At 46.5% G+C, this 26,097-nt stretch overlaps 1 protein-coding gene across 2 annotated transcripts in view; it reads left to right on the top strand.

Annotated features, from left to right (window-relative positions):
• Window positions 1–4,551: 4,551 nt before the first annotated feature.
• ACAD9 (acyl-CoA dehydrogenase family member 9) overlaps window positions 4,552–26,097 on the top strand; it is a 38,090-nt gene continuing 16,544 nt past the window's right edge. For both annotated transcript variants that reach the window (XM_033210870.1, XM_033210871.1), the window contains exons 1-5: window positions 4,552–4,910; window positions 9,726–9,819; window positions 21,277–21,378; window positions 23,306–23,412; window positions 24,438–24,538. In XM_033210870.1, the coding sequence (XP_033066761.1) occupies window positions 4,761–4,910; window positions 9,726–9,819; window positions 21,277–21,378; window positions 23,306–23,412; window positions 24,438–24,538 (554 nt within the window). In that variant the 5' untranslated portion in view covers window positions 4,552–4,760. The remainder of the gene's footprint in view (window positions 4,911–9,725; window positions 9,820–21,276; window positions 21,379–23,305; window positions 23,413–24,437; window positions 24,539–26,097) is intronic.

Here is a 26,097-nt window from a genome sequence, read left to right as displayed (position 1 = left end):
TAAAGGCATCAGCCTGGCAACCTCAGAGGAATGTTCCAAAGAGAAGCCAGGGAATAACTTCCGTGATAGAGGATCAGCCAACATTCAGCCAAACTGAAAACAAGGCACCCCTAGGAAGGGGGAAATGCTACTGTGTTTACTCTTATTTTGTAGATGAGCACACTGAGAAACAAGGAGGAAAAGTGACTCGCTCAAGGTCACACGATCTTGAGCCTGCACTGTACATCTCCTCTGCTGCACAGTACCTCCCAATCTCCACGCACTACACAACTCACTGGGCTCTACAACATCTTCGAGTGAGACACATAACTTGCTCCATTTTAAAGCTGAAAGAATTTAACCTAAGGCCAAGCCTTTCACCTCTAAGATGATGGTGTGTTTAATAACCTAGCTGTTACTATTGGCTGGGTTGTGCAACCTGTGGAAGTCACCCTGCAGCTAGATTTCTGTGGAACCTCAAAGGCAGGGGGTACTGCTAGGGCTCAATTGGCAAGGAAGCCCACAGGCCACTAGAGTGTGACATGGGAGCGGCATGGCCTGAGCTGTTTAAGAGAGAGGAAGCCTTGCACATTTCAGTGTCAAAACACTGGAGTTGAGGGTCACTCCACTCATCTGGGGTTTTCCAAATTGTCCTGACAAGAACACTTGTCAAAACCATGTTTCTGCCCAGGCGTTCCCTTTCCTAGCCCCTGCCCCGAAATTAAGTTCTTCCCAAGGGAATGTGAGTGGAAGGAATCCGTGATTTCTGTCAGTTTTTAAAAGACGGGATCGTTCTTCACAGTCTCCTCTTCCCCCAGCTGCAGGCAGGGGCCTCTAGGCCCTGGGGGATGGAAGTGCAAGGCGGAAGGGGCAGGTCTTTGCAGCAGCATCTGCAGGACAGCCTTTCTCCTACCTCTTGGTGGTTTGCTGGCAATCTCTGGTGGTCTTTGGCTTATAAAATAATCAGTCCAATCTCAGCCTCAGCTTTAATAGTAAGGGATCAAGCAATAGTTTCTACTCAATGTTCCTCATACCCAGAGTCAAGCATTCTGCTATGCTAATGCTAATATTATGGCTAAAGAATGTTCATTTTCTCCTATGTTGTGAATCAGTTGTACTAATGTGAGGAGACATTCAGAACTACTGTGAGGATATTTTAAACACTTGTTAAATTTAGCCTAAAGCTGCTTCCTTATATATTTTAAGTTGGGTTTATAGGTTTTCTGCACATTGTGAACTATGACAAGTGGAGGCATAAACAGACCGTAGCCTACACTTGTGCCAATCACAGAGTTTTTGCCAATCAAATGTAGCCAACTGTTCGGACCATGTTCAAATAAGGCATGGCAGAGCTGTAACCAATCCAGATGTTTCTGTATCTTGCTTCCATTTTCTGTACCTCACTTTCCTTTGCTGTCCATAAATCTTCCACTACATGGCTGCGCTGGAGTCTCTGAGCTTGCTCTGCCTCAGAATGCTGCCTGATTTGAATCATTGATTGCTCAATTAAACTTTTTTTTTTTTTTTTGAGACAGAGTCTTGCTCTGTCACCCAGGATGGAGGGCAGTGGTGCAATCTCGGCTCACTGCAACCTCCACCTCCCGGGTTCAAGTGATTCTCATGCCTCAGCCTCCCGAGTGGCTGGGATTAGAGGCACTCACCACCATGCCCGGTAATTTCTGTATTTTTGGTAGAGACAGGGTTTCACAATGTTGGCCAGGCTGGTCTCAAACTCCTGACCTCAAATGATCTGCCCACCTCATCCTCCCAAAGTGCTGGGATTACAGGTATGAGCCACCACACCCAACCCTGCCAATTAAGCTCCTTTAAATTTAATTCAGCTGAAGCTTTTCTTTTAGTATACTGAACAGGGGAAACTGTTTAAAACCACATCATATTTCTCAGAGGTTAATACTTAAATGTAAGATGGAAGGATCAAAGTGTAACTATTTTCATTTTTATCATTTGCTGTGCTAAGTGCTTTCCTGTGGATTATTTTACTTAAACCTCTTAAACGTCCTGTGAGATAAAGGGTATCATACTCATATTTACAGATGAGGAAACTGATTTTAGAAACTGGTATAGAAGTAAAACAGCAAAACTCTTCTGCTATACTCTATCGGAGCAATTAAAAATTATGCCTTAACAGTTTTCTAATTTTTATTTTGTAAAATATGTGCCACTGGATTTCTCATTTGGTTGATTTAGGAAGACCTGTGTACACTAAAGAAGATTTGACACATTAACAGACTACTTGACTGATTTGACTACATTTGTTCGGCAAAAATGTACAGCAGCTCAAAATTGAAAGTTTTTGCAATATCTGTATATTTTTTCTTTGTTTTACCTATGGGGATAATTTACAAAGGCAGTTGTTTCCAAATACCTTCTTGTGAAACTGAATGCCAAGTAAGTATCAACCACGGATGAAGAAACCAGCTGAGAGAACTTAGACAAGGTAAAATAATCTGAAAAGATGCCTGCACATATTTTGCAGTTTAGACTCTATGCCTTGTAGAGTTTTGAGCTCTTTTTTCTTGATGTTGTGTTAGCAATTTAATCTTTTTTGGTGCTGAGCTTAGCTCACTGAGATGAAAGGGATAAAAGGATTTCATTTTGTTCTCAAGGAGTTCACACAGTGGAAGCTGGAGGCATTTCCCAACACTGTGGTCAATGCTACAGTAAGGGAACAAGTAAGTCTCCCCAAAAACAGGGATCGGAGTTTTTAAGGATAATTTGGCGAGTAGGAGCTTGGGAAGTGGGGAGTGCTGACTGGTCAGGTTGGAGATGAAATGATAGGGGGTTGAAGTGAGTTTTTCTTGGTGTCTTCTGTTCCTAGGTGGGATTGCAAAACTGCTTGAGCCAGATGACCGGTCTGGGTGAAAAGCAGAGCAGCATTCTTCCTGGAGGAGCAGGCTGAAGATCTGTATAGGGCCCATGTGCACCGCTGGGCTGTGAGGTGCCCGGCATGCCCTGCCTCCTACGTGGGCTCCTATGGCCTGGCCTTGAAACCGCCACTGCAAAATTATAACTTGAGACAGTGAAAGAGATCTGACCTAATCAACTCCATCTTGCTTCTAACCTCCAAGCTGTCCTTGTTCATTCCTGGGTCTAGGCTGAACTAACCTTAGGAAGGAATGAGTTTATAGTTTAACTTCAAAACAAAATAGCCCTTTCCCAGAAAACAAACAAACAAAAAAACCTCTTCTTGCCTGGGACCAGTCGGCCTTTGGAGGAGTAACAAATCACCTATAAGATGAGAAATTACAGTTTAGAGGCCAAGCAGCCTTTGGTTGCAAGAGTCTGAACGTCCCCCAAAATTGTTCCTGGGAATAACATCACTGTTGCAAAACCTAACACCACCTAGACTGGTAATCTGGCTCAACCAGTTCTGCAATCCCACCCAGGAATAGAAGACAGCAAGAAAAACTCACTTCGACCCCCTATCAGTCCATCGCCAACCCGACCAATCAGCACCCTCCACTTCCCGAGTTCTTACTCGCCAAATTATCCTTAAAAATTCCGATCTGTATTTTTGGGGAGACTGATTTGGTTAATAAAACTCCCTCTCCAGCACAGCTGGCTCTGCGTGAATTACTCTCTCTCTATTGCCATTCCCCTGTCTTGATAAATCAGCTGTCTAGTCAGCGGGCAAGTGAACGCCTTGGGCGGCTACAGCCTGTCCTGTCCCATCCCATCCAATAGTTCCCATCTCTTCTCAGCTCCCTCTGTAGTTTCTCTTCCTCCACCTGCCTTTTTAGTGTTTCCCAAGACAGAGGTGACTCAGTTTTTTTTTTTTTTTTTTGAGACGGAGTCTCGCTCTGTCGCCCAGGCTGGAGTGCAGTGGCGCGATCTCGGCTCACTGCAAGCTCCGCCTCCCGGGTTCACGCCATTCTCCTGCCTCAGTCTCCCGAGTAGCTGGGACTACAGGCGCCCGCCACCGCGCCCGGCTAATTTTTTGTATTTTTAGTAGCGACGGGGTTTCACCGTGGTCTCGATCTCCTGACCTTGTGATCCGCCCGCCTCGGCCTCCCAAAGTGCTGGGATTACAGGCGTGAGCCACCGCGCCCGGCCGTGACTCAGTTTTACCCAGACCGCTCTGTGACTGAACACCCATTTTCTTTTCCTCTTCCAAAAAATATATGTAACATGTCAACTAGGTACAAAACAGTATCTCAGGAATCCACCATCCAGTTAAAAATGGAACCTTAACCTTACAGTGCCCCTGCAGAGACCTCAACACCACGCATTTCCCCCATTCTTTTGCTTTTCTCAAGTTTTACCACGGTCTCGCGGCCGCAAGTGACAAAAGAGGCAAGTGGAAGCAGCTGGGCCGGCCTTTAGGTTTCTGTACACAGGGAGATTTCCTATGGCTAGCATTTATGGAAACAACTGCTGGTATGTGAAAAACAGGTCCTTCACCGCCGTCACGACGGCCGGAGCTCATACCCGCCAACATGCCCGCTGCCCCGGCCCTCCAATTTTCTCCGCCCAGCAACTCTGGCCGCGCAAGCGCAGTGGGACCGGCGGGAAGCGTAGGCATGTGACGTCATCAGGCGGCGCTGACCAGCCAGGTGCACGTGACTACGGCCTTGGCAGCGGAAGGTGGCAGCCGTCACGCCCTTCTGGCCTCTCCATCCCCTGCTGCGGGAGACCGCGCAAGCGCAGTGAGTACTGCACATCGTCGCGGGCCAGTAACGTCATCAGACGTTGCGGACTATGTGTGTGTCCCTGCGGCGCCAAGTAAGAGGTAGAGTCTGAGGCCGGGAACAGCGGGCGGCATGAGCTGCTGTGGGCTCTTCCTGCGCACCGCGGCTGCGGCTCGTGCCTGCCGGGGTCTGGTGATCTCTACCGCGAACCGGCGGCTACTGCGCACCAGCCCGCCTATACGAGCTTTCGCCAAAGAGCTTTTCCTAGGCAAAATCAAGAAGGTAACGCGAGCCCTGGGCGAATCCTTGCTGTCTGGCTCCCGCTTTTCATCCTCAGCTGCAAGATTGGTGTTCAGCTTTGTCGGATTCCCCAAACCTGCCAGAGAGGCGTGTTAACACTCTGGATTCCTGAGTTCCAGGAAAACCTTCCCAGAGAAAGGGTGGGACATTTCCAAGACGAGGGACCCTTGGAAGTGTAAATTTTGTCAGGGGAATTTGGAAAACTCTAGGCTAGGTAATTTTCAAAGCACCCTTCATCTCAGCTGGTCTGGTCTCGAAATGTGCGGGGCTTCCTCTCTGATTCCTAAACAGTTTAGACCGTGTCCCTTCTCAGTCACCTTCCAGCGCCCTGGGGCTTCCCCAGTTGAGCCCTAGCGCCTCTACCTGCCATTGAGGTTCCTCCGAAATCTGGCTCCAAGATGCTTCCCAGGCGTCGTACAACCCAGCCAGTAGTAACAGTTTGGTTATAAAACACTCATTTGTCCTCTTAGAGTTGGAAGACTTGGGTTTGGTCTCGGCTCGTTGACTTTGAAACTCAGTTCTTTTTTTTGAGACAGAGTCTCGCTCATGTCGCCCAGGCTGGAGTGCTCACTACAACCTCCGCCTCCTGGGTTCAAGCGATTCTCCTGCCTCAGCCTCCGGAGTAGCTGGGATTACAGGCGCCAGCCACCATGCCCGGCCTTTTTTTTTTTTTTTTTTTTTTTTTGGGTATGTTTAGCAGAGATGGAGTTTCACCATGTTGGCAAAGCTGGTCTCGAACTCCTGACCTCAGGTGATCCTCCCGCCTCGGCTTTCCAAAGTGTTGGGATTACAGGCGTGAGCCACCGCTCCCGGCCGAGACTCAGTTCTTTCAGCCTTAAAATGGAAATAGTGTTGTGTCTCCTTCACAGAGGTGTTGTAGAGCCCCAGTGAGATAAATGGTGCATGGAGAGTCTTCTTAAACTGTAGAGTACTGTGCAGCAGAAGAGAGAACTGGGTTCAACACTTACTAGTCTTGTGACCTGGGAGCTGATGGTTTCACCTCCCTGTGCCTCAGTGCCTTCATCTACAAAATAGGAATAAACACATTTCTTGCTTTTTCCTTTGTGTTTTATCTTCTAAGGAAAGCAACAGTATACTTGCTGTTTCCTCGAAGTGCCCTGCTTTGAGCTTGGCTGAATGTTGGCTGATCCTCTATCACGGAAGTTATTCCCTGGCTTCTCTTTGGAACATTCCTCTGAGGTTGTCAGGCTGATCCCTTTATAGCAAGCAATCTTACTGATGCAGAAGCTAAGACTCAGACTAAATGCAGTTTGCCCGGCTAGAAAGTGCAGAGCTATGTCTTTGACATATGGGAAACCCTTTTACCCAGGACCTGGGGCAGTGTGGTGCTCTATGCTGGGACCTCCTGCTTTCCAGCAGCATGGTGAAGAAAGAACACAAATCTTTCAGATCTGTTTCTATCTTTAAACCTTTGGCACCACCTGCCCTACCCTTACTCTCAGCTGTCAGCTTTGCTTCCCATTCCACTGGGAAAATCCATGCAGTCAGATGAGAACTTCACAGGCATAGTTACCCCCTCCCCCTGCATGTGCCCATATTATCTGCATTGTGTTACTATGACTGAACTGTCTGCTTCTGGCAAAACCAATCTCTCATTAGACCCCAGGCCTTCTCACCTACTCAAGGGTAATTCTTTCCTTTCTCGGAATCATTAACTGTTCTCTCTACTGGATCTTGAGCCCTTACCATTCAGACGTTTGTCCCTAATGGCCATGGAAGTCAGTAGTGACCTCTCTATTGTCAAATCGTGTGATCTGTTCTCAGACCTCATCCTACTTGACCCATCATTGGCATCTGACACTGTTCATTCTTCTACCCTGTTGACACACTTTCTTCTCTGGTTTCTGAATCACTATTCTCATCGTTCTCTGAATGTTCTAAATACTTCACTGACTGATACTTCTCTGTGTCAATTGCTAGTTCTTTTTTAGCTCCTTTACTGCTAAACAATGTCCAGTGTTTCCAACTAGCCAAGTTGGAATTTACTAAGACTGGGTCTGTGGATGTCTCTTTTCATCTACAACCATCTCCTGGGTGACCTTATTTAGTGTCCTGACTTTAAATATCATCAATATCCTGATGCCTCAAATTTCTTTCTCCAGTTCAGATTTCTCCCTGAGCTCCAGATTCCTTTTGCTTTTTCAGAGTTGGGGCCTTCCTCTGTCAACCGGGCTGGAGTGCAGTGGTACCATCATAGCTCACTGCAACCTTGAACTCCTAGGCTCAAGAGATCCTCCCACCTCAGCATCCCCAGTAGCTGGGACTACAGGCACACCCTGCCACACCCATCCAAGGTCCTTTTTTAAATCTACCTTGGTACTCAAAAGCTCTGCTGAGAGGTTTAAGAGGCATTTGAGATTAATAGATCCAAAACTGAGTTCCTGGTTCCCACCCAATCCTGGTCCTTCCACCAACCTTCTTTTATCATAGATAATGGTGGCTCTGTTGTTCCACCTGTTCAGACAGAACACCTGGCATCACCTTGTACTCTTAATTCTCCTAGTTCACGTCTAATTCCACAGAAGATCTGGTTTTCTCTACTTTGAGGTTCTTCAGAGTCTGACCACTTTTAGACCGTTCTGCTACTACTTCGGATCAGGCCAATGTCATCTCTCACAGCCTTACTGGGATTAGAGCAGAAACATGGGATATGATGCTTAGAATCTCAGAACTGGAAAAGATCTTTCAGATTATGTAGGCCAGTGGTTGTCACCCTGCCCTCAGCCGGACCCAAGCTATTCATGGAGTGCCCCTGGAACTGCTGCAGGGATGGCTGGGAAGTTGAGTGGGTGGGATTTGGGTGACTGTTTTCCATATCAACAGTCTCAGAACTGCTTGACTTCTGTCTGTTTTACATATTTGGTTTCTGCACTAGATTTCTTTGAATAACAGGTTCCACTTTTTAAGATAATTTACAAACTGTTTATTGCAATTGAACTCTCCTCCCCTAAGGCACTGACCTGATTTGATAACATCAGAATCTTTCTCCCATGCCCCTGCAGTCTCTCCTATGTGACAGGTTTTCTGTGGTTGTACCTGAAGGCCAACTAGTTGCCAGGCTGTCTTATCTGGCCTGCCCACTGGTACCAGAATGATCTCTAACACAGCCCATGCACAAGACCCAAGTGTCAGTGAGCCTCTGTGTTCAGTGAAGGAGACTGAGCTTTGATCTAAAAGGCTGCAGAGTGATAGGGCCATCAACTTGTTTTTTTTTCTTTTTTTTTTTCTTGAGACAGTCTTACTCTGTAGCCCAAGCTGGAGTGCAGTGGTGCAATCACAGCTCACTGCAGCCTCAACCTCCCCAGGCTCAGGAGATCCTCCCACCTCAGCCTCCTGAGTAGCTGGGACTATAGGTGTGTGTAGCCTTGCCCAGGCTGGTTTTGAACTCCTGGGCTTTAAGCAGTCCCCCTGCCTCAGCTTCCCAAAGGACTAGGATTACAGGCAGTAGCCACTGCGCCCAGCCAAGCTTGTTTTTTTCTTTTCTTTCTTTTTTTTTTTTTTGAGACAGAATCTCTCTGTCACCCAGGCTGGAGTACAATGGTGCAATCTCAGCTTACTGCAACCTCCACCTCCCGGGTTCAAACGATTCTCCTGCCTCAGCCTCCTGAGTAACTGGGATTACAGGCGCGCACTACCATGCCTGGGTAATTTTTGTATTTTTAGTAGAAATGGGGTTTCACCATGTTGGTCAGGCTGGTCTCGAACTCCTGACCTCGTGATCCGCCCACCTTGGCCTCCCAAAGTGCTGGGATTACAGGCGTGAGCCACCGTGACCGGCCTCCCAGCTTGTTTTTTTCAATACCACCTTCAGGGTGGTTTTGGAATGGACAGAGGCAGGGATTCCTTTAAGTTGGCTGTCACTTTTAGTTAGGGACTCACCTATAAGCCTGTGGTCCTGGGCCCAGAGAGGAGAAAGCAGTGGGAGCATATTGATACAGTAGAGAAATCTGTTGGCTGATTGGCTGTACAAGGTCTGAGGAGAAAGTTGAGGTCTCCCAAAGACTTCTCTAGAGACATTTAGTGAGAGGCGCCATGAGGACAGGTGTTGCTTGGGCCTATAGCTATGACTCAGGACATCACTGCTCATCAACCTGAAGCCCACATCTACAGCTCGTGTCATGCTGGCAACTGAAGTGGTACCAGAGCCCAAAAGTCCAGAGGGGCTTGGTACAGGGAGCAGATGTCCATGAGCAGGAGAGACAGAGGCTATAGGGATCAATGAGACTTGGTAAGCACAACATGCTCTTCTCAGCGTAGCATCTTTGAGCTCACACAATAATTGATGTAGAATTGTCCATTTCAGTAAGGAGCTTCCACGTCCACTATCTTCCACAATTCTCACAAGGGCCTTGAGTAAATATTACCTGCATGTTATGGGTGAGAAAGAGGTAGTTTGGAGAACTGAAGGGATTTGGTGAAGGCCACATAATTAGTAAGCCTGAAATCAAGGACCAGACCCCCAGGCTTCTAAATGTTAGTCTTGGGCTGCATGTTTCATGGGACCATTATCATCCCTTGTACTGAGAAGGAAAGCTGATGAAAATCGGGAAGAACCTATTTGAACAGGGGAGGGAGATGGATGTGGGTGGTGGAGCCTCCACATAGTTCCTGTATCTCAAGAACCTTGTGAGGTTTGCTTTCCAGTTCCTTCAGTACGTCACGTCCCGCTGGCCAGGGTGGAGTAGAGCACATGTTTTTCCTTCCCTATTAACTGATATTTCCATGATGGCAGCATAATAAAAATTAAATTTTTTAGCAAATATTTACTATTTTTAGAAAGAAGTTTTCCCATTTCCGGAAGTTAGCCAAGATGAACTTAATGAAATCAATCAGTTCTTGGGACCCGTGGAAAAATTCTTCACTGAAGAGGGTATGTATGGTTTTCTTTACCATTGCCGATTTCCACTGTAAGGGCGATTCAGTTGATATTTATATTAGAAGCGGCATACATAGGGGAAGTCTTCTTGAGGGAGAAATGGTTTCCACTCATCATAATTTGCTTTAGGTTTCATCCCTGTTGCCATTTAATTAAAAAACATCCAGTTAAATGCTTCTCATTGTATTTGTAGTGAAGGACCACTTTAAACATTTCCAAACTGTTCCAGGCCAACACTTCCATAAGTTATAATAAAAATCAGTAACTAAAAAAATGAGGTGGCAAAAAGCCAAGGCCACACACCATACAAACCCCTGGAGCATGTGCTGGTTGTTGTGGCAGTGTACAATTGCTCTTAGTGCTTCTTTTTTTTTTTTTTTTTTGAGACGGAGTCTTGCTCTGTCGCCCGGGCTGGAGTACAGTGGCCGGATCTCAGCTCACTGCAAGCTCCGCCTCCCGGGTTTACGCCATTCTCCTGCCTCAGCCTCCCAAGTAGCTGGGACTACAGGCGCCCGCCACCTTGCCCGGCTAGTTTTTTGTATTTTTAGTAGAGACGGGGTTTCACCGTGTTAGCCAGGATGGTCTCGATCTCCTGACCTCGTGATCCGCCCATCTCGGCCTCCCAAAGTGCTGGGATTACAGGCTTGAGCCACCACGCCTGGCTGCTCTTAGTGTTTCTAAAGGTTGAGTTTCAATTTCTATACTTTGGTAATTGTAAACAAATAGTGATTTGTGGACCAGCGACAATGTGGCACTTGCATGGTGAGGCAGCATTTGACCTCAGGTCCCTCTCTCAGAGCTGTTGGCCGGTCCTCCAGCCAGGGACTTGGTGGAGAGTTCAGTGATGGTAGATGGACAGCAGCTCTTCCCTAACACTAGGATCCTGGAGAGCTTTTGTTTATGTGGATTTTAGCTGTCAATATTTGCCCTCTTAGGGATTATTTTATTTTTATTTTACTTTATTTTTTCAAGAAAGGGCCTAGCTGTGTTGCTCAGACTGGAGTGCAGTGGTACCATCTCATCTCACCACCACTTCCATCTTCCAGGCTCAAGCAATCCCCCGACTTCAGCCTCCTGAGTTGTTGGAACTACAAGTGCGCACCCCCATGCCCAGCTAATTGTTTTGTATTTTTCATAGAGACAGGTTCTCACTATATTGCCCAGGCTGGTCTTTACTCCTAGGCTAAAGTGATCCTCCCACCTTGGCCTCCCAAAGGGTTGGGATTACAGGCGTGAGCTACCATGCCTGGCCCCTCTTAGAAATTAAAACAGGGCCGGGCGCGGTGGCTCAAGCCTGTAATCCCAGCACTTTGGGAGGCTGAGACGGGCGGATCACGAGGTCAGGAGATTGAGACCATCCTGGCTAACATGGTGAAACCCCGCCTCTACTAAAAAATACAAAAAACTAGCCAGGTGAGGTGGCGGGCGCCTGTAGTCCCAGCTACTCGGGAGGCTGAGGCAGGAGAATGGCGTAAACCTGGGAGGCGGAGGTTGCAGTGGAGCTGAGATCCAGCCACTGCACTCCAGCCCGGGTGACAGAGCGAGACTCCGACTCAAAAAAAAAAAAAAAAAAAAAAAGAAATTAAAACTGAGAAATTTAAAATATACTGTGGGTCTGGGCATAGTGGCTCACGCCTGTAATCCCAGCACTTTTGGAGGTCAAGGTGGGCGGATCACCTGAGTTCTGGAGTTCGAGACCAGTGTAGCCAACATGGTGAAACCCTATCTCTACTAAAAATACAAAAATTGGCCAGGCGTGGTGGCGTGGTGGTGGGTGCCTATAATCCCAGCTACTCAGGAGGCTGAAGCAGGCGAATTGCTTGAACCCAGGAGGTAGAGATTGTAGTGAGCCTAGATTGCGCCACTGCACTCCAGCCTGGGCGACAGAGTGTGACTTTGTCTAAAAAAAAATATATATATATATACTGTGTTCATTTGTTTAAAAATAATAAATCCGGCCGGGCGTGGTGGCTCAAGCCTGTAATCCCGGCACTTTGGGAGGCCGAGACGGGCGGATCACGAGGTCAGGAGATCGAGACCATCCTGGCTAACATGGTGAAACCCCGTCTCTACTAAAAATACAAAAAAAAAAAAAACTAGCCGGGCGAGGTGGCGGGCGCCTGTAGTCCCAGCTACTCAGGAGGCTGAGGCAGGAGAATGGCGTAAACCCGGAGGCGGAGCTTGCAGTGAGCTGAGATCCGGCCACTGCACTCCAGCCTGGGCGACAGAGCGAGACTCCGTCTCAAAAAAAAAAAAAAATAATAATAATAATAAATCCATTACATGTTAACATAAACAATATTTTTAATGAAAAATATTTTGAAAAATAATTAGGCCGGGCACAGTGGCTCATGCCTGTAATCCCAGCACTTAGGGAGACGAAGGTAGACGGTCACCTGAGGTCGGGAGTTCGATACCAGCCTGACCAACATGGAGAAACCCCGTCTCTACTAAAAATACAAAATTCGCCGGGCATGGTGGTGCATGCCTGTAATCCCAGCTACTCAGGAGACTGAGGTAGGAGAATCGCTTGAACCCGAGAGGGGGGAGGTTGCCATGAGCTGAGATTGTGCCACTGCACTCCAGCCTGGGCAACAAGAGCAAAACTCCGTCTCAAAAAAAAAAAAAAAAAAAAAAGAAAAGAAAAAAGTAATTCATGGAAAGAGTGGCATTGGTTGAAAGTCGTGCAAGTCCTTTTAATGTTTGGCTTATTAGAAGACAGCTGGATTCTCATACCTGTTTGTGCATGTAACCTCTGGAAAAGTCTGCTGTGCAGTCTTTTTTTTTTTTTTTTTAACTGTCTTTTTTATAATCTTCACACATGCATTTTTTTTGTTTGTTTCTAAGACAGTCTTGCCCTGTCACCCAGGCTGGAGTACAGTGGTATGAACTCGGCTCACTGCAACCTCTGCAGTTGAAGTAATTCTCATGCCTCAGCTTCTTGAGTAACTGGAATTACAGGCACGTGCCACCACGCCTGGCTAGTTTTTGTATTTTCAGTAGAGATGGGGTTTTACCATGTTGGCCAGGCTGGTCTTGAACTCCTGGCCTCAAATTATCTGCCTGTAATCCAGCGTGCTGGGATTATAGGCATGAGCCACTGCACCTGGCCTGACACATGAATTTTTTTTTTTTTTTTTCAGACGGAGTCTCACTCTGTTGCCAGGCTGGAGTGCAATGGCATGGTCTCGGCTCACTGCAACCTCCACCTCCTGGGTTCAAGCGATTCTCCTGCCTCAGCCTCCCAAGTAGCTGGAATTACAGGCATGCACCACCATGCCCGACTAATTTTTGTATTTTTAGTAGAGACAGGGTTTCTCCATGTTGGCCAGGCTGGTCTCAAACTCCTGACCTTGTGATCCACCCCCCTCGGCCTCTCAAAGTGCCTGGTTTGCAGGTGTGAGCCACGGCACCCGGCCTGACACATGCATTTAAAGCAAGAAACACACACTTCCAGGACACAGGGCTCTGTCAGCAATAACTGTCATTTTCGTATTTGCAGAGATGTAAATATGCAAGAAACGAGCCGGGCATGGTGACTCACACTGGTAATCTTAGCACTGTGGAAAACTGAGCGGGGCAGAGTGCTTGAGTCCTAGAGTTTGAGACCTGCCTGGGCAATGGAGCGAAACCCTGTCTCTACTAAAAATATAAAATATTAGCTGGGCGTGGTGGTGTGTGCCCATAGTCCCAGCTACTCAGAAGTCTGAGGTGGGAGAAGCACCCAAGCCTGGGAAGCCAAGGCTGTTGTGAGCTGTGTTCATGCCATTGCGCTCCAGCCTGGGCGACAGGAGTGAGACCCTGTCTCAAAAAAAAAAAAAAAAACGAGAAACCACTGCAAACCAAACCCACTCCCTCTGACAGGAACAAATGTCTCTTGGAATAAATAGCAAATGCTGGAATAAAAGCTGTGTTCATTCAACTGCCATGATGTGAATTCAAAAAGGAAGTTAAATCCAAGGGCAAAGCAGAGAAAAGAACATACAAATATACACCTATTTCATGTATATTCAAAGAGGAGGCTAATCACTGTGGACAAAGGGCCCTCTGGAACCACAGCTGTAGGCAGCTAGTGGTGCCACGGAAATAGAGGCATTGTCGGCTAGAAACAGAAAAATCACATCCTCCCACAACTGGCCTCTATCAAAACCAAGCAGGACAGACAACCCTTCCCTAAAAGTAATGGCCAAGAATAAAAGCACAAATATTACTGGAAATCCAAGTAGCCTATTTTACTGCTTTGAGTAACTTACATGCAAATCTAAGAGATTTTTCTGAATCCTTGATCAAGTTTTATTCATGTAAAGCCTGTACATAAATTCTGGGGAACATGGTACTTTGGGCTCCATATTGGACTCTGAGCCAAAACGTTAGATACACTATACTGCACCCCACTGTACAGTCTTCGGAGAATAGAATTTAAAAGCAAATAACATCTTAAATAGTTTTAAGCCAGGTGTGGTGGCTCATGCCTGCAATCCCAGCACTTTGGGAGGCCGAGGCGGGTGGATCACTTGAGGTCAGGAGTTTGAGGCCAGCCTGGTCAACATGGTGAAACCCTGTCTCTACTAAAAATATGAAAATTAACTGGGTGTGGTGGCACGCACCTGTAATCGCAGCTACTGGGGAGGCCGAGGCAGGAGAATTGCTAGAACCCAGGACGTGAAGGTTGTATTGAGCTGGGATCGCGCCACTGCACTTCAGCCTGGGTGACAGAGCGAGACTCCATCTCAAAAAATAAAAATAAAAAAACATAAAAAATAAACTAGTTTTGACCCTGTGGGACCCCCTAGAAGCAGCTCAGGTCCCCCAGAACCTCTTTGAGAAGTGCCAGATCGTCAACTGTCATTACATTGCTTTGTTTTTGTTTCTTATTTCACACCTGGTGATCACAAAGTATGTGTTGCTAGTTTTAAAAGTTGCTTATTTGTATATAAACAATTTATAATTTAGAAATACTTATTTCTGCTTTTTTCCTAGTGGTTATCTTCCTGTTTGTATCTTTTTTAGTTTCCATGGTCTCTTGTTCTTTTATTTAAACTTTTCCTATGTGGTCTTGTCAGGTTTTTTTTTTTTTTTTCAGGACTGATTAAGGTATAATTGATTTACAATAAATTGTACACACTGTCATGTGTCACATAATGACGTTCAAGTCAATGACAGGCTATATATACAATGGTAGTCCCATAAGATGATCATACCATATTTGTACTGTACCTTTTCTATGTTTAGCTGTGTTCAGATACACAAATACTTACCATTGTGTTACAGTTGCCTACAGTGTTCAGCACAGCAATATGCTGTATAGCTTTTTTTTTTTTTTTTTTTTGAGACTGAGTCTGGCTCTGTCGCCCAGGCTGGAGTGCAGTGGCCGCATCTCAGCTCACTGCAAGCTCCGCCTCTCGGGTTTACGCCATTCTCCTGCCTCAGCCTCCCGAGTAGCTGGGACTATAGGCGCCCGCCAGCCACCTCGCCTGGCTAGTTTTTTTGTGTTTTTCAGTAGAGACGGGGTTTCACCGTGTTAGCCAGGATGGTCTCAATCTCCTGACCTCGTGATCCGCCCGTCTCGGCCTCCCAAAGTGCTGGGATTACAGGCTTGAGCCACCGCGCCCGGCCTGTATAGCTTTTTTGTTTTTTGTTTTCCTTAAAAAAATAAAATAAGCCAGGTGTGGTGGCTCACGCTTGTAATCCCAGCACTTTGGGAGGCCAAGGTGGGTGGATCACCTGAGGTTAGGAGTTAGAGATCAGCCTGACTAACATGCAGAAACCCCCTCTCCACTAAAAATACAAAAAAATAAGCCAGGCATGGTGGCGCATGCCTGTAATCCCAGCTACTTGGGAGGCTGAGGCAGGAGAATTGCTTAAACCTGGGAGGCGGAGGTTGCAGTGAGCCCAGGTCTCTCCATTGCACTCCAGCCTCGGCAACAAGAGCAAAACCCCGTCTCAAAAAAAAAAAAAAAATTTACAGTGAGATGGAGTTTCACTGTGTTGGGCAGGCTGGTCTCCAACTCCTGGGCTCAAGCAATCATCCTGCCTCAGCTTTCCAAAGTGCTGGGATTATAGGCATGCGCCACCACGCATATATACAGGTTTGCAGCCTAGGAGCAATAAGCCATACCATATAGCCTAGGTGTGTAGTAGGCTCTGTCACCTAGGGTGTGTAAGTCCATTCTGATGTTCATACAGGGAGAGAATCACCTGACACGTGACTGTATTTAGAGAGTACCCCTCAGGAGCCGTCAGCACAACAAAGGAAGTCAACATTACACGTCAGAGTCTCCTCATGCCTCTTTTATTTCCCCCAGTCCCCAGGCAACTGCTGATCTGTTTTCTCTCACTATAGATTAGTTTGTATTTTCTGGAATTATGTGTGATTTTGTCTGGCTTCTTTCTGTGTCGTTTTGAATTTATCCATGGTGCATGTATCAGTAGTACTTCCTTTTTAATGCTGAGTCGTATTTCTTTCTATAGATATACCAAGATTTGTTTATCCATTTAAGTATTCATTGACATGGGGTATATATCCGGATTTTAGCTATCACCAAAAAAGTTGCCATAAACATACCTTTTTTTCCTCTTTTTCTTTTTTTAAGAGACAGGGTCTTTCTTTGTCTCCTGGGCTGGAGTACAGTAGTGTGATCATAGCTCACTGCAACCCTCCAACTTCTGGGCTCAAAGCCATCCTCTGCCTCAGCCTCCCACATAGCTGAGACTACAGGCACACACTACCATGCCCAGCTAATAATTCTTATTTTTTTTTTTTTTTTTTTTTTTTTTTTTTTTTGAGACGGAGTCTTGCTCTGTCACCCAGGCTGGAGTGCAGTGGCCGGCTCTCAGCTCACTGCAAGCTCCGCCTCCCGGGTTCACGCCATTCTCCTGTCTCAGCCTCCCGAGTAGCTGGGACTACAGGCGCCCGCCTCGTCGCCCGGCTCGTTTTTTTGTATTTTTTGGTAGAGACGGGGTTTCACCGTATTAGCCAGGATGGTCTCGATCTCCTGACCTCGTGATCCGCCCGTCTCGGCCTCCCAAAGTGAATAATTCTTAAAGTTTTTTGTAGAGATGGGGTCTCACTATGTTATTCAGGCTGGTCTCAGACTCCTGGGCTCAGGTGATCTTCCTACCTCAGCCTCTTAAAGTGTTAGGATTACAGGTATGAACCACCATGCCTGGCCTGTATTTTCTTTTTTTTGAGACGCCATCTCGAATCACTGCAACCTCCACCTCCCGGGTTCAAGTAATTCTTCTGCCTCAGCCTCCCGAGTAGCTGGGATTACAGGTGTGTGCCACCACGCCTGGCAAATTTTTGGTATTTTTAAGTAAAGAAGGGGCTTCACCATGTTGGCCAGACTGATCTCAAACTCTTGACCTCGGGTGATCTGCCTGCCTCGGCCTCCCAAAGTGCTTGGATTACAGGTGAGAGCCACCTTGCCCAGCCTGGCCTGTACTTTCTTTTAGAAACTTCATAGTTTCTAAACTATGACTGGACATGGTGGCTTAACGCCTGTAATCCCAGCACGTTGGGAGGCCAAGGCAAGCGGATCACGAGGTCAGGAGATCGAGACCATCTTGGCTAACATGATGAAACCCTGTCTCTACTGAAAATACAAAAAATTAGCTGGGCATGGTGGCAAGCACCTGTAGTCCCAGCTACTCTGAAGGCTGAGGCAAGAGAATGGTGTGAACCCGGGAGGCGGAGCTTGCAGTGAGCTGAGATCGCGCCACTGCACTGCAGCCTGGGCGACAGAGCAAGACTCCATCTCAAAAAAAAAGAAAGTTTATAGTTTTAATTCAGGTTTAGAACTATGATTCATTCAAAGTTAATTTGGAGTTTGTTGTGAGGTGAAGTTTGAGGAGGATTGTTTTGCTTATGGCTATCCAGTTCCATCAACATTTGTTGGAAAGATTATCTTTTCCCTATTGGATCGACTTGGCACCTTTATCAAAAATCAGTTGACCATTTATGTATGAGTTTATCTCTGAATTTTCTATTCTCTTCCACTGATCTATTTGTCCGTCTTTATTCAGGTATTACATTGTCTTGTTTACTGAGCTTTCTGTTAAGGCTTGGAACCAAGTAATGTTAGTTCTCCAACTTTATTCTTGTCTAAAGTTGGTTTGACTCTTGCAGGTCCTTTGCATTTCTTTTGCATCAATTTAATAATCAGCTTTTCAAGTCTACAAAAAGGCCTACAAGTTTTTAAATGGTTGGCTTATCTTTTAGAGCAATTTTTTTGTTGTTTTTTGAGACAAAGTCTCACTCTGTCGCCCAGGCTGGAGTGCAGTGGCGTGATCTTGGCTCACCACAACCCCTGCCTCCTGGGTTCAAGTGATTCTCCTGCCTCAGCCTCCTGAGTAGCTGGGACTATAGGTGCGCACCACCATGCCCGGCAAATTTTTATATTTTTTTAGTAGAGACAGGGTTTCACTATATTGGCCAGGCTGGTCTCGAACTCCTGATCTAGTGATCCACCCACCTCGGCCTCCTAAAGTGCTGGGATTGTAGACTTGAGCCACTGTGCCTAGCCAGCAATTTTTAAAAATAGGAAAAAGGATCTTGTTACCTATGTAGTTGCTGATTCCAGGGCTCTTCATGTCTCTTGTAGAGTCTCTTCCTGGCTTCATATTGCTTCAGAAGAGATGTCTGCTTCCATTCTTATCTTCGTTCGTTTGTACGTAGTGTTTCTTTCATCTCTGGCTGCTTTTCAGTGGTGTTAGGAAAATTGATTATCACATTTATTTATGTAGTTTTTTGCACATTTATTTTGCTTGGAGTTCTTTGAACTTTTGCTACCATTGCTCTTCTGTGGGAAGGACTTCCTTTCACTTTTCATGATGTGTAGCTCTGCAGGGGATGCATATTCTCACCTTTTGTATGTCTAGAAAAGTCTGTTTCAGCTGGGCATAGTGGCTCATGCCCGTAATGCCAGCACTTAGGGAAGCCGAGGTGGGCGGATCGCCTGAGGTCAGGAGTTTGAGACCAGTCTGGCCAACAGGGTGAAATCCCGTCTCTACCAAAAATACAAAAATTAGCCAGATGTGGTGGCATACACTTGTAATCCCAGCTACTCTGGAGGCTGAGGTAGGAGAATCACTTGAACCCGGTGGGCAGAGGCTGCAGTGAGCTGAGATCGCACCACTGTACTCCAGCCTGGGTGACAGAGCGAGACTCCATCTCAAAAAAAAAAAAGAAAAGAAAAAGTAAAAGAAAAGTCTGTTTCATCAGAACAGGTTTCTGTGTTGACAGGATTTACCTTTCAGGCAATTAATGGTGTTGCTGTGCTTTCTTCCTGACTTCATATTGCTTCAGAAGAGATGTCTGCTTCCATTCTTATCTTTGTTCCTTTGTACATAGTGTTTCTTTCATCTCTGGCTGCTTTTCAGTGGTGTTAGGAAAATTGATTATCACATTTATTTATATAGTTTTTTGCACATTTATTTTGCTTGGAGTTCTTTGAACTTCTTGGCTCTGTGTGTTTTTTTTTTTGTTTGTTTGTTTTTTTTTTGAGACGGAGTCTAGCTCTGTCGCCCAGGCTGGAGTGCAGTGGCGCGATCTCGGCTCACTGCAAGCTCCGCCTTCCTGGGTTTACGCCATTCTCCTGCCTCAGCCTCCTGAGTAGCTGGGACTACAGGCGCCCGCCATCTCGCTCGGCTAGTTTTTTGTATTTTTTTAGTAGAGACGGGGTTTCACCATGTAGACCAGGATGGTCTTGATCTCCTGACCTTGTGATCCACCCGTCTTGGCCTCCCAAAGTGCTGGGATTACAGGCTTGAGCCACCGCGCCGGCCGGCTCTGTGTGTTTATACTGCTTACTGAATTTAGATAAACAGTTGTACACCCATACAGTGAATACTGAACAACACAAAGTAATGAAGTATTTATACATGAAAAAACATGGATGAATCTCTAAATCATGACCTGAGTTTAAAGAAGCCAGGGTAAACAGATAGGTGCCATATGGATTCATTTATATAAAACTTGAAGATGCAAGCTGATCTATAGACAAAAGATTTGTGGTTGGCTGGGGATGGTGGACAGATGGATCGATCTCAAAGGGGCATAGAGACTTTTGGTGGAAAAGGAAATGTTTTCTTCTCAATTGTGATGTTTTCACTGACAAATATGCCAGAACTCAACAAATTATGTATTGTAAATATGTGCAGATTATTCTTCGCCAATTATATATGTCAATAAAGTTGTTAAAGGATAAAAAAAATGAAGGGTTTGGCCTGCACTTTTGGGAATCTGTAGTTCTCTTAGTGACCCATGTATACAAAAATTCTTAAGTGTAGGTTATGGTGTTTTTAACAATTTATAATACTGATGAAGTTTAATTAGCAATTCAGAAGTACACTTTAATTGACTTGATGCATACAAAAGTGTGCAGTTATAGGCCTAATACTATTGATTGTTCAGTTTTGCTGCAGTGAATGTGAATTTTTGTTTTAGAGACGAGATCTCACTCTGTTGCTCAGGCTGAAGTGCGGTGGTGCCATCATAGCTTACTCAGCCTCCCAGGTCGAGTGATCCTTCCACCTGAGCCTCCCAAGTAGCTGAGAGTACAGGCTGAATGTGAATGTTGAATGAATGAATGAATTGGTGTTAAACAGGCTAAACTGTCTCAGAACTGGTGGATTGTGCTGAAAGCAGTATGGCCTCTGACAGTGAAGTAAATCTTGGCCCAGATACTGCCATGAGGTGGCTATCTAGCTGAACATTTTAGTACAATTCTGAGAGTTGCATATTTATTCTCTCATTTCCTAGAATATACTAGCCAAAAAAAGTATGAGGTCTAGAAGGAGGAGGGAAAAAATGAAGTTTAACATGCCTATAGAAAAATTTACATGCCATGAATGTATACTTTGCTGCTGTTTTACACAGCAAAAGCACCCCTGTGACTAGCACCCAGATCAAGAAATAGACCACCACCTAGCTCTGGCAGCTTTTAACAATTTAATTCTGGCCAGGCGTGGTGGCTCACACCTGTGATCCCAGCACTTTGTGAAGCTGTGGTGGGAAGATTGCTTGAGTTCAGGAGTTCAGGACCAGCCTGGGTAACATAGCAAGACCTTGTTTCTACTAAAAAAAAAAAAAAAAAATTAGCTGGGTGTGGTGATATGTACCTGTAGTCCCAGCTTCTTATGAGGCTGAGGCAGGAGGCTCACTTGAGCCTGGGAGATTGAGGTTCTATGAGCTATGATTGTGCCACTGCACTTCAGCCTGGGTATCAGAGTGAGACCCTGTTTCTAAATAAATATATAAAAATAAAATTTTTCCTGGGCTAATTACATAAAATTGAACACAGGCCAAATGACCATGACTACAGAATTTCTAGTTTTGAAAAAGTTTCTATTCTGGGATTATATATTATCAATCTATAAACACTGTCCTGTTTACTTATATTTGTAGAAACATAGCTTATATTTGTTTAATCAAGATTTTCCTCTTGGCAGTGGACTCCCGAAAAATTGACCAGGAAGGAAAAATCCCAGATGAAACTTTGGAGAAATTGAAGAGCCTGGGGCTTTTTGGGCTGCAAGTCCCAGAAGAATATGGTAAGTCAAGCAAACAAGCACCCAACCAGTTTAGCTCTTAAGAAAGCACTCTGAATTTGTCCGTAAAAGGTCTAGTTGCTGGAATAGATGACACCTTCCGTCATGGGCTACATGGTAGGGGTGGACTGACTGAAGGACCTGTAGGGAGGAAGTGCTCTCGGGTCCTGTGCTTTTCATCCTAGCACAGAGGAATGAGGCATGTGGTCTGGCTGGCTGTAGAGTGCAAAGCACATCAAGGTGGGAGATTGGAACAGTGGGAACCTTTGAGCAGGGTCCTTTGTGCTATGGACTGTCCCTGTAATTCTTTGAGCATCCTAGTGATGTTTTTAGCCCCCAAGTGACGGTTCTACCTTATTAGAGTGGCCGGTCACTACAACTTGCCTCCCTTATGCTTTTTCTCGAGTTGGTCACCTGAATTCTGCAGAGGTTAAAGGGACAGGCAAGCAGTGTGTGGAAGGCGAGGTAGAAAATGGTTCAGGCCAGGCGCGGTGGCTCAAGCTTGTAATCCTAGCACTTTGGGAGGCCGAGATGGGCGGATCATGAGGTCAGGAGATCGAGACCATCCTGGCTAACACCGTGAAACCCCGTCTCTACTAAAAAATACAAAAAAAACCTAGCCGGGCGAGGTGGTGGGCGCCTGTAGTCCCAGCTACTTAGAGGCTGAGGCAGGAGAATGGCGTAAACCCGGGAGGCGGAGCTTGCAGTGAGCTGAGAACCGGCCACTGCACTCCAGCCGGGGCGACAGAGCGAGACTCCGTCTCAAAAAAAAAAAAAGAAAATGGTTCAAAGGGATAGACCACACACATGTGCCATTTGTGTTTACCCTCAGGCCTTTTGGATATAAAGTTATAAAGGCCAAGGATGCTGCTAAGCATCTGACAATCCACAGGACAGACCCCCACAACAGAAAACAATCCATTCCAAAATGTTACAGTGCCACAGTGGAGAAGCCTTGTCCTGGAGTCCTCTGGATACTGGGCAGTGGGACACACTATAGTTGTTGCATTTATAAAGACCTACAACTGTGATGGAAGATCCTCGCTATGTGTTAATTGATTTGATGTGTGTGTAGATATCTTCATATTTAAAGTATGTATCTACATATGCTTGTATGCCTAGGAAAAGTGTGGATGGAAGGATATACACAGAAATGCACTTTCTGAGGCACACGATTGTGAGCATTTTTTTTTCTTTTTTGTTTTTTGAGACAGGGTCTCACTCTGTCATCCAGGCTGTAGTGCAGTGGCATGATCATAGCCCACTGTAGCCCTGAACTCCTCGGGCTCAAACAGTCCTCCCACCTAAGCCTCCCAAGTAGCTGGGACTTTTTTAAATTTTGTTGAGTTGGGGTCCTGCTACATTGCCCAGGATAGTTTTGAATTCTTGGAGCCAAGCAATCCTCCCACCTCAGCCTCCCAAAGTGCTGGGATTATAGGCGTGAGCCACTGTGCTCAGCCCTCGATTTTTGTTTACTTTGTACCTTTCTGTATTGTGATTTTTTTTTTTTTTTTTTTGAGACAGAGTCTCTGTTGCCCAGGCTAGAGTGCAGTGGTATGATCTTGGCTCGCTGCAACCTCCGCCTCCCAAGTTCAAGTGATTCTCATGCCTCAGCCTCCCGAGTAGCTGGGATCACAGGCACGCGCCACCACACCCAGCTAATTTTTGTACTTTTAGTAGAGATGGGGTTTCTCCATGTTGGCCAGGCTGGTCTCAAACTCTTGACCTCAGGTGATCTGCCCACCTCAGCCTCCCAAAGTCTGGGATTACAGGTGTGAACCACCATGCCCGGCCCATATTGTGATTTTTTAAAAAAAATATGGTGATCTGGCATTACTTTATAATCAGAAGAAAAAAAAAAAAAACAATGAAGCCTTAATGGGAGGAATCTGGGGCTGGGCTGTGACTGACGCTGGTCCATGTCTCCTAGGTGGCCTGGGCCTCTCCAACACCATGTACTCACGACTAGGGGAGATCATCAGCATGGATGGGTCCATAACTGTGACCCTGGCAGCACACCAGGCTATCGGCCTCAAGGTCAGGTGTCTAGGGATTCTGTGGTGCTCTCTGTAGGTCTTCTGAAGTCACATGGTGGCATAGAGGCCAGAGGCTTGCTCCCTCTGAATCAGGCCTGATATCTGACATGCAGCCCTGCCCTTCAGTTCCCTCACTCTGGCCACACCTCGTGGTGCTCAGTCCCCACACACTACCCACATGCGCAGTGGCCCTTGGGTTGCATGTCCCTTCCTTTTGAATCTGCCTCCTGTCCCCATTGCCTTTGATCCACCCTTCAAGGCCCAGGTGGGGTGCTGCTGTCTTTGCCTTGGGCTGGAAGTGGTCTTCCCTCCTGAGCCCTCGTCCCTCAGCCTGAGCGTGCCTCCACTCTTTATGCAAGCCGCCTTCCCCCCACTGGTCTTGAGCACCTTAGGGCAGGCCCAGGGCCAACTGCCCTTACTGGCAATCTCATTACTCAGATTATTTCTGCTTAATGTTGACATCAAAGAGAGCTGAATGCACACCATGCTCGGCTCCCCCACCCCAGAGAGCACACGCATTCATGCAGATGTTTGATGAAGAGGGGGCCTGTCTGTGTGGCACTGGGAGGGCAGCAGGTGGGACAGCCCTGACATTGAGCACCTTCTTTAAGATAGGCTTGGTTCCAGTGCTCCTGTGTCTTCACATTTCATCATCCAGACCACCCTGCCAGTGGGTGGGAGTGGCCCAGTTTGTGGATGATAAGATGGAGGAGGCTTTCTTTGGAAAGGGATATCCTTTGCCCAAGACCACCAGTCTGGGAAATGAAGGAACTGATACGAAAATTTTGGACACAGACTGCAAAGCACTGTGGGTCTCCGAGGCTCACGGCGCTGGCACATGGGCCCCTGACAGTCTCCTCAGCAGCCTGGCTCCCTGGGCTCTGCCTGTGGCCGCTTGCTCTGAGTTCTTGCTGTCTTCTCTTGCCTGAAGTAAATATTTGCCTCAGAAAGGAAATGTTTCACAAACACACCTCATGCGCTCCTTTCTCCCCACAGCTGAAATTAGTCTGTGTCTGTTTTGTTTAGGGGATCATCTTGGCCGGCACTGAGGAGCAGAAGGCCAAATACTTGCCTAAGCTGGCGTCCGGGGAGCACATTGCAGCCTTCTGCCTCACGGAGCCAGCCAGGTCTGTCCCTGCACAAAATGTTATCCCTCAGCAGCTGTGACATTGCCCAAGATTCACTGGGGCAAAGGGATGTTGGTTTTGTTGAGTAGCTGACTTTTCCTTCTTTCCAAAATCTTGCAGAGAATCAACTCAGCAACTGTTCTTGCCATTCCTCTTACCTTGACCTTATTTCTCTGTCCCAGTGAGACTTGCAAGTGAGATACCATGCTTGACAGCACTTACTAAATAAATTTTTGTGGTTTATAACACACCTTGACGTACAATACAGTAATAATGTTCAGGCTTCAAAGCACCTTTCAGAATATGTAGCGTGGGTGGTACCGTTCCCACTTACACATTAGGAGCTGAGGTTCAGTGAGGCTGTGTGATCTGCTGGATGGAGCAGGGCTGCAGCAGGACTCGGGAATCCGATGATAAGTCCATCACCTGGACCATCCTCCATCCTGCTTCCCTGTGGGTGGGAACCTGGTGCCCACAACTCATCCTCAAAGGACCTCAGATGAGCCCATTGCAAGCACCCATTTCCATGTTTAAACCTAAGCCCAAGCTGTTTTCACTGCCGCTTTTTTACGTGATGTATTGAAGCAAAGATCGGCTAAATCCAGCCTCCTGCCTGTTTTTTATAAATAAGTTTTGTTTGTTTGTTTTTGAGACAGGGTCTTGCTATGTCACCCAGGCTGGAGTGCAGTGGCACGATCTCATCTCACTGCAACCTCTGCCTTCAAGCAATTCTCTTCCCTCAGCCTCCCGAGTAGCTGGGATTACGGGCATGTGCCACAATGCCCAGCTAATTTTTGTATTTTTAGTAGAGATGAGGTTTCACCATGTTGGCCAGGTTGGCCTCGAACTCCTGACCTCAAGTGATCTACCTGCCTAAGCCTCCCAAAGTGCTGGGATTACAGGCATGAGCCGCCACGCCCAGCCCAGTTTTACTGGAACATGCGCATTGTTTTACAAATTGTCTTCAGCTGTGTTCATGTTTTTTGTTTTTTTTGTTTTTTTTTGAGATGTAGTCTCGCTCTGTCGCCAGGCTGGAGTGCAGTGACATGATCTCGGCTCACTGCAGCCTCCGCCTCCCGGCTTCAAGCGATTCTCCTGCCTCATCCTCCTGAGTAGCTAGGACTACAGGCATGCACCACCACACCCAGCTAATTTTTGTATTTTTAGTTGAGATGGGGTTTTACCATATTGGCCAGGATGGTCTCAATCTCTTGACCTCATGAACCACCTGCCTCAGCCTCCCAAAGTGCTGGAATTACAGGCGTGAACCACCATGCCTGGCCTCATGTTCTATTAATAACAGCAGAGTTGAGGAGGTAAGACAGACATCCTGTAGCTTGTAAAGCTGAATATGTTATCTGACCCTTCATTTTAAAAGTTTGCTGACCTCTTTTTTTTTTTTTTTTTTTGAGATGGAGTCTCGCTCTGCCGCCCAGGCTGGAGTGCTGTGGCCAGATCTCAGCTCACTGCAAGCTCCGCCTCCCGGGTTCACGCCATTCTCCTGCCTCAGCCTCCCAAGTAGCTGGGACTACAGGCGCCCGCCACCTCACCCGGCTAAT

The sequence above is a fragment of the Trachypithecus francoisi genome, unplaced genomic scaffold, assembly GCF_009764315.1.
Source record: "Trachypithecus francoisi isolate TF-2019V2 unplaced genomic scaffold, Tfra_2.0 Lachesis_group0, whole genome shotgun sequence".
NCBI classification, from domain to species: Eukaryota; Metazoa; Chordata; class Mammalia; order Primates; family Cercopithecidae; genus Trachypithecus; species Trachypithecus francoisi.
The sequence above is the reverse complement of the archived record's forward strand: the minus strand, read 5'-3'. Positions and strand labels throughout refer to the sequence as shown.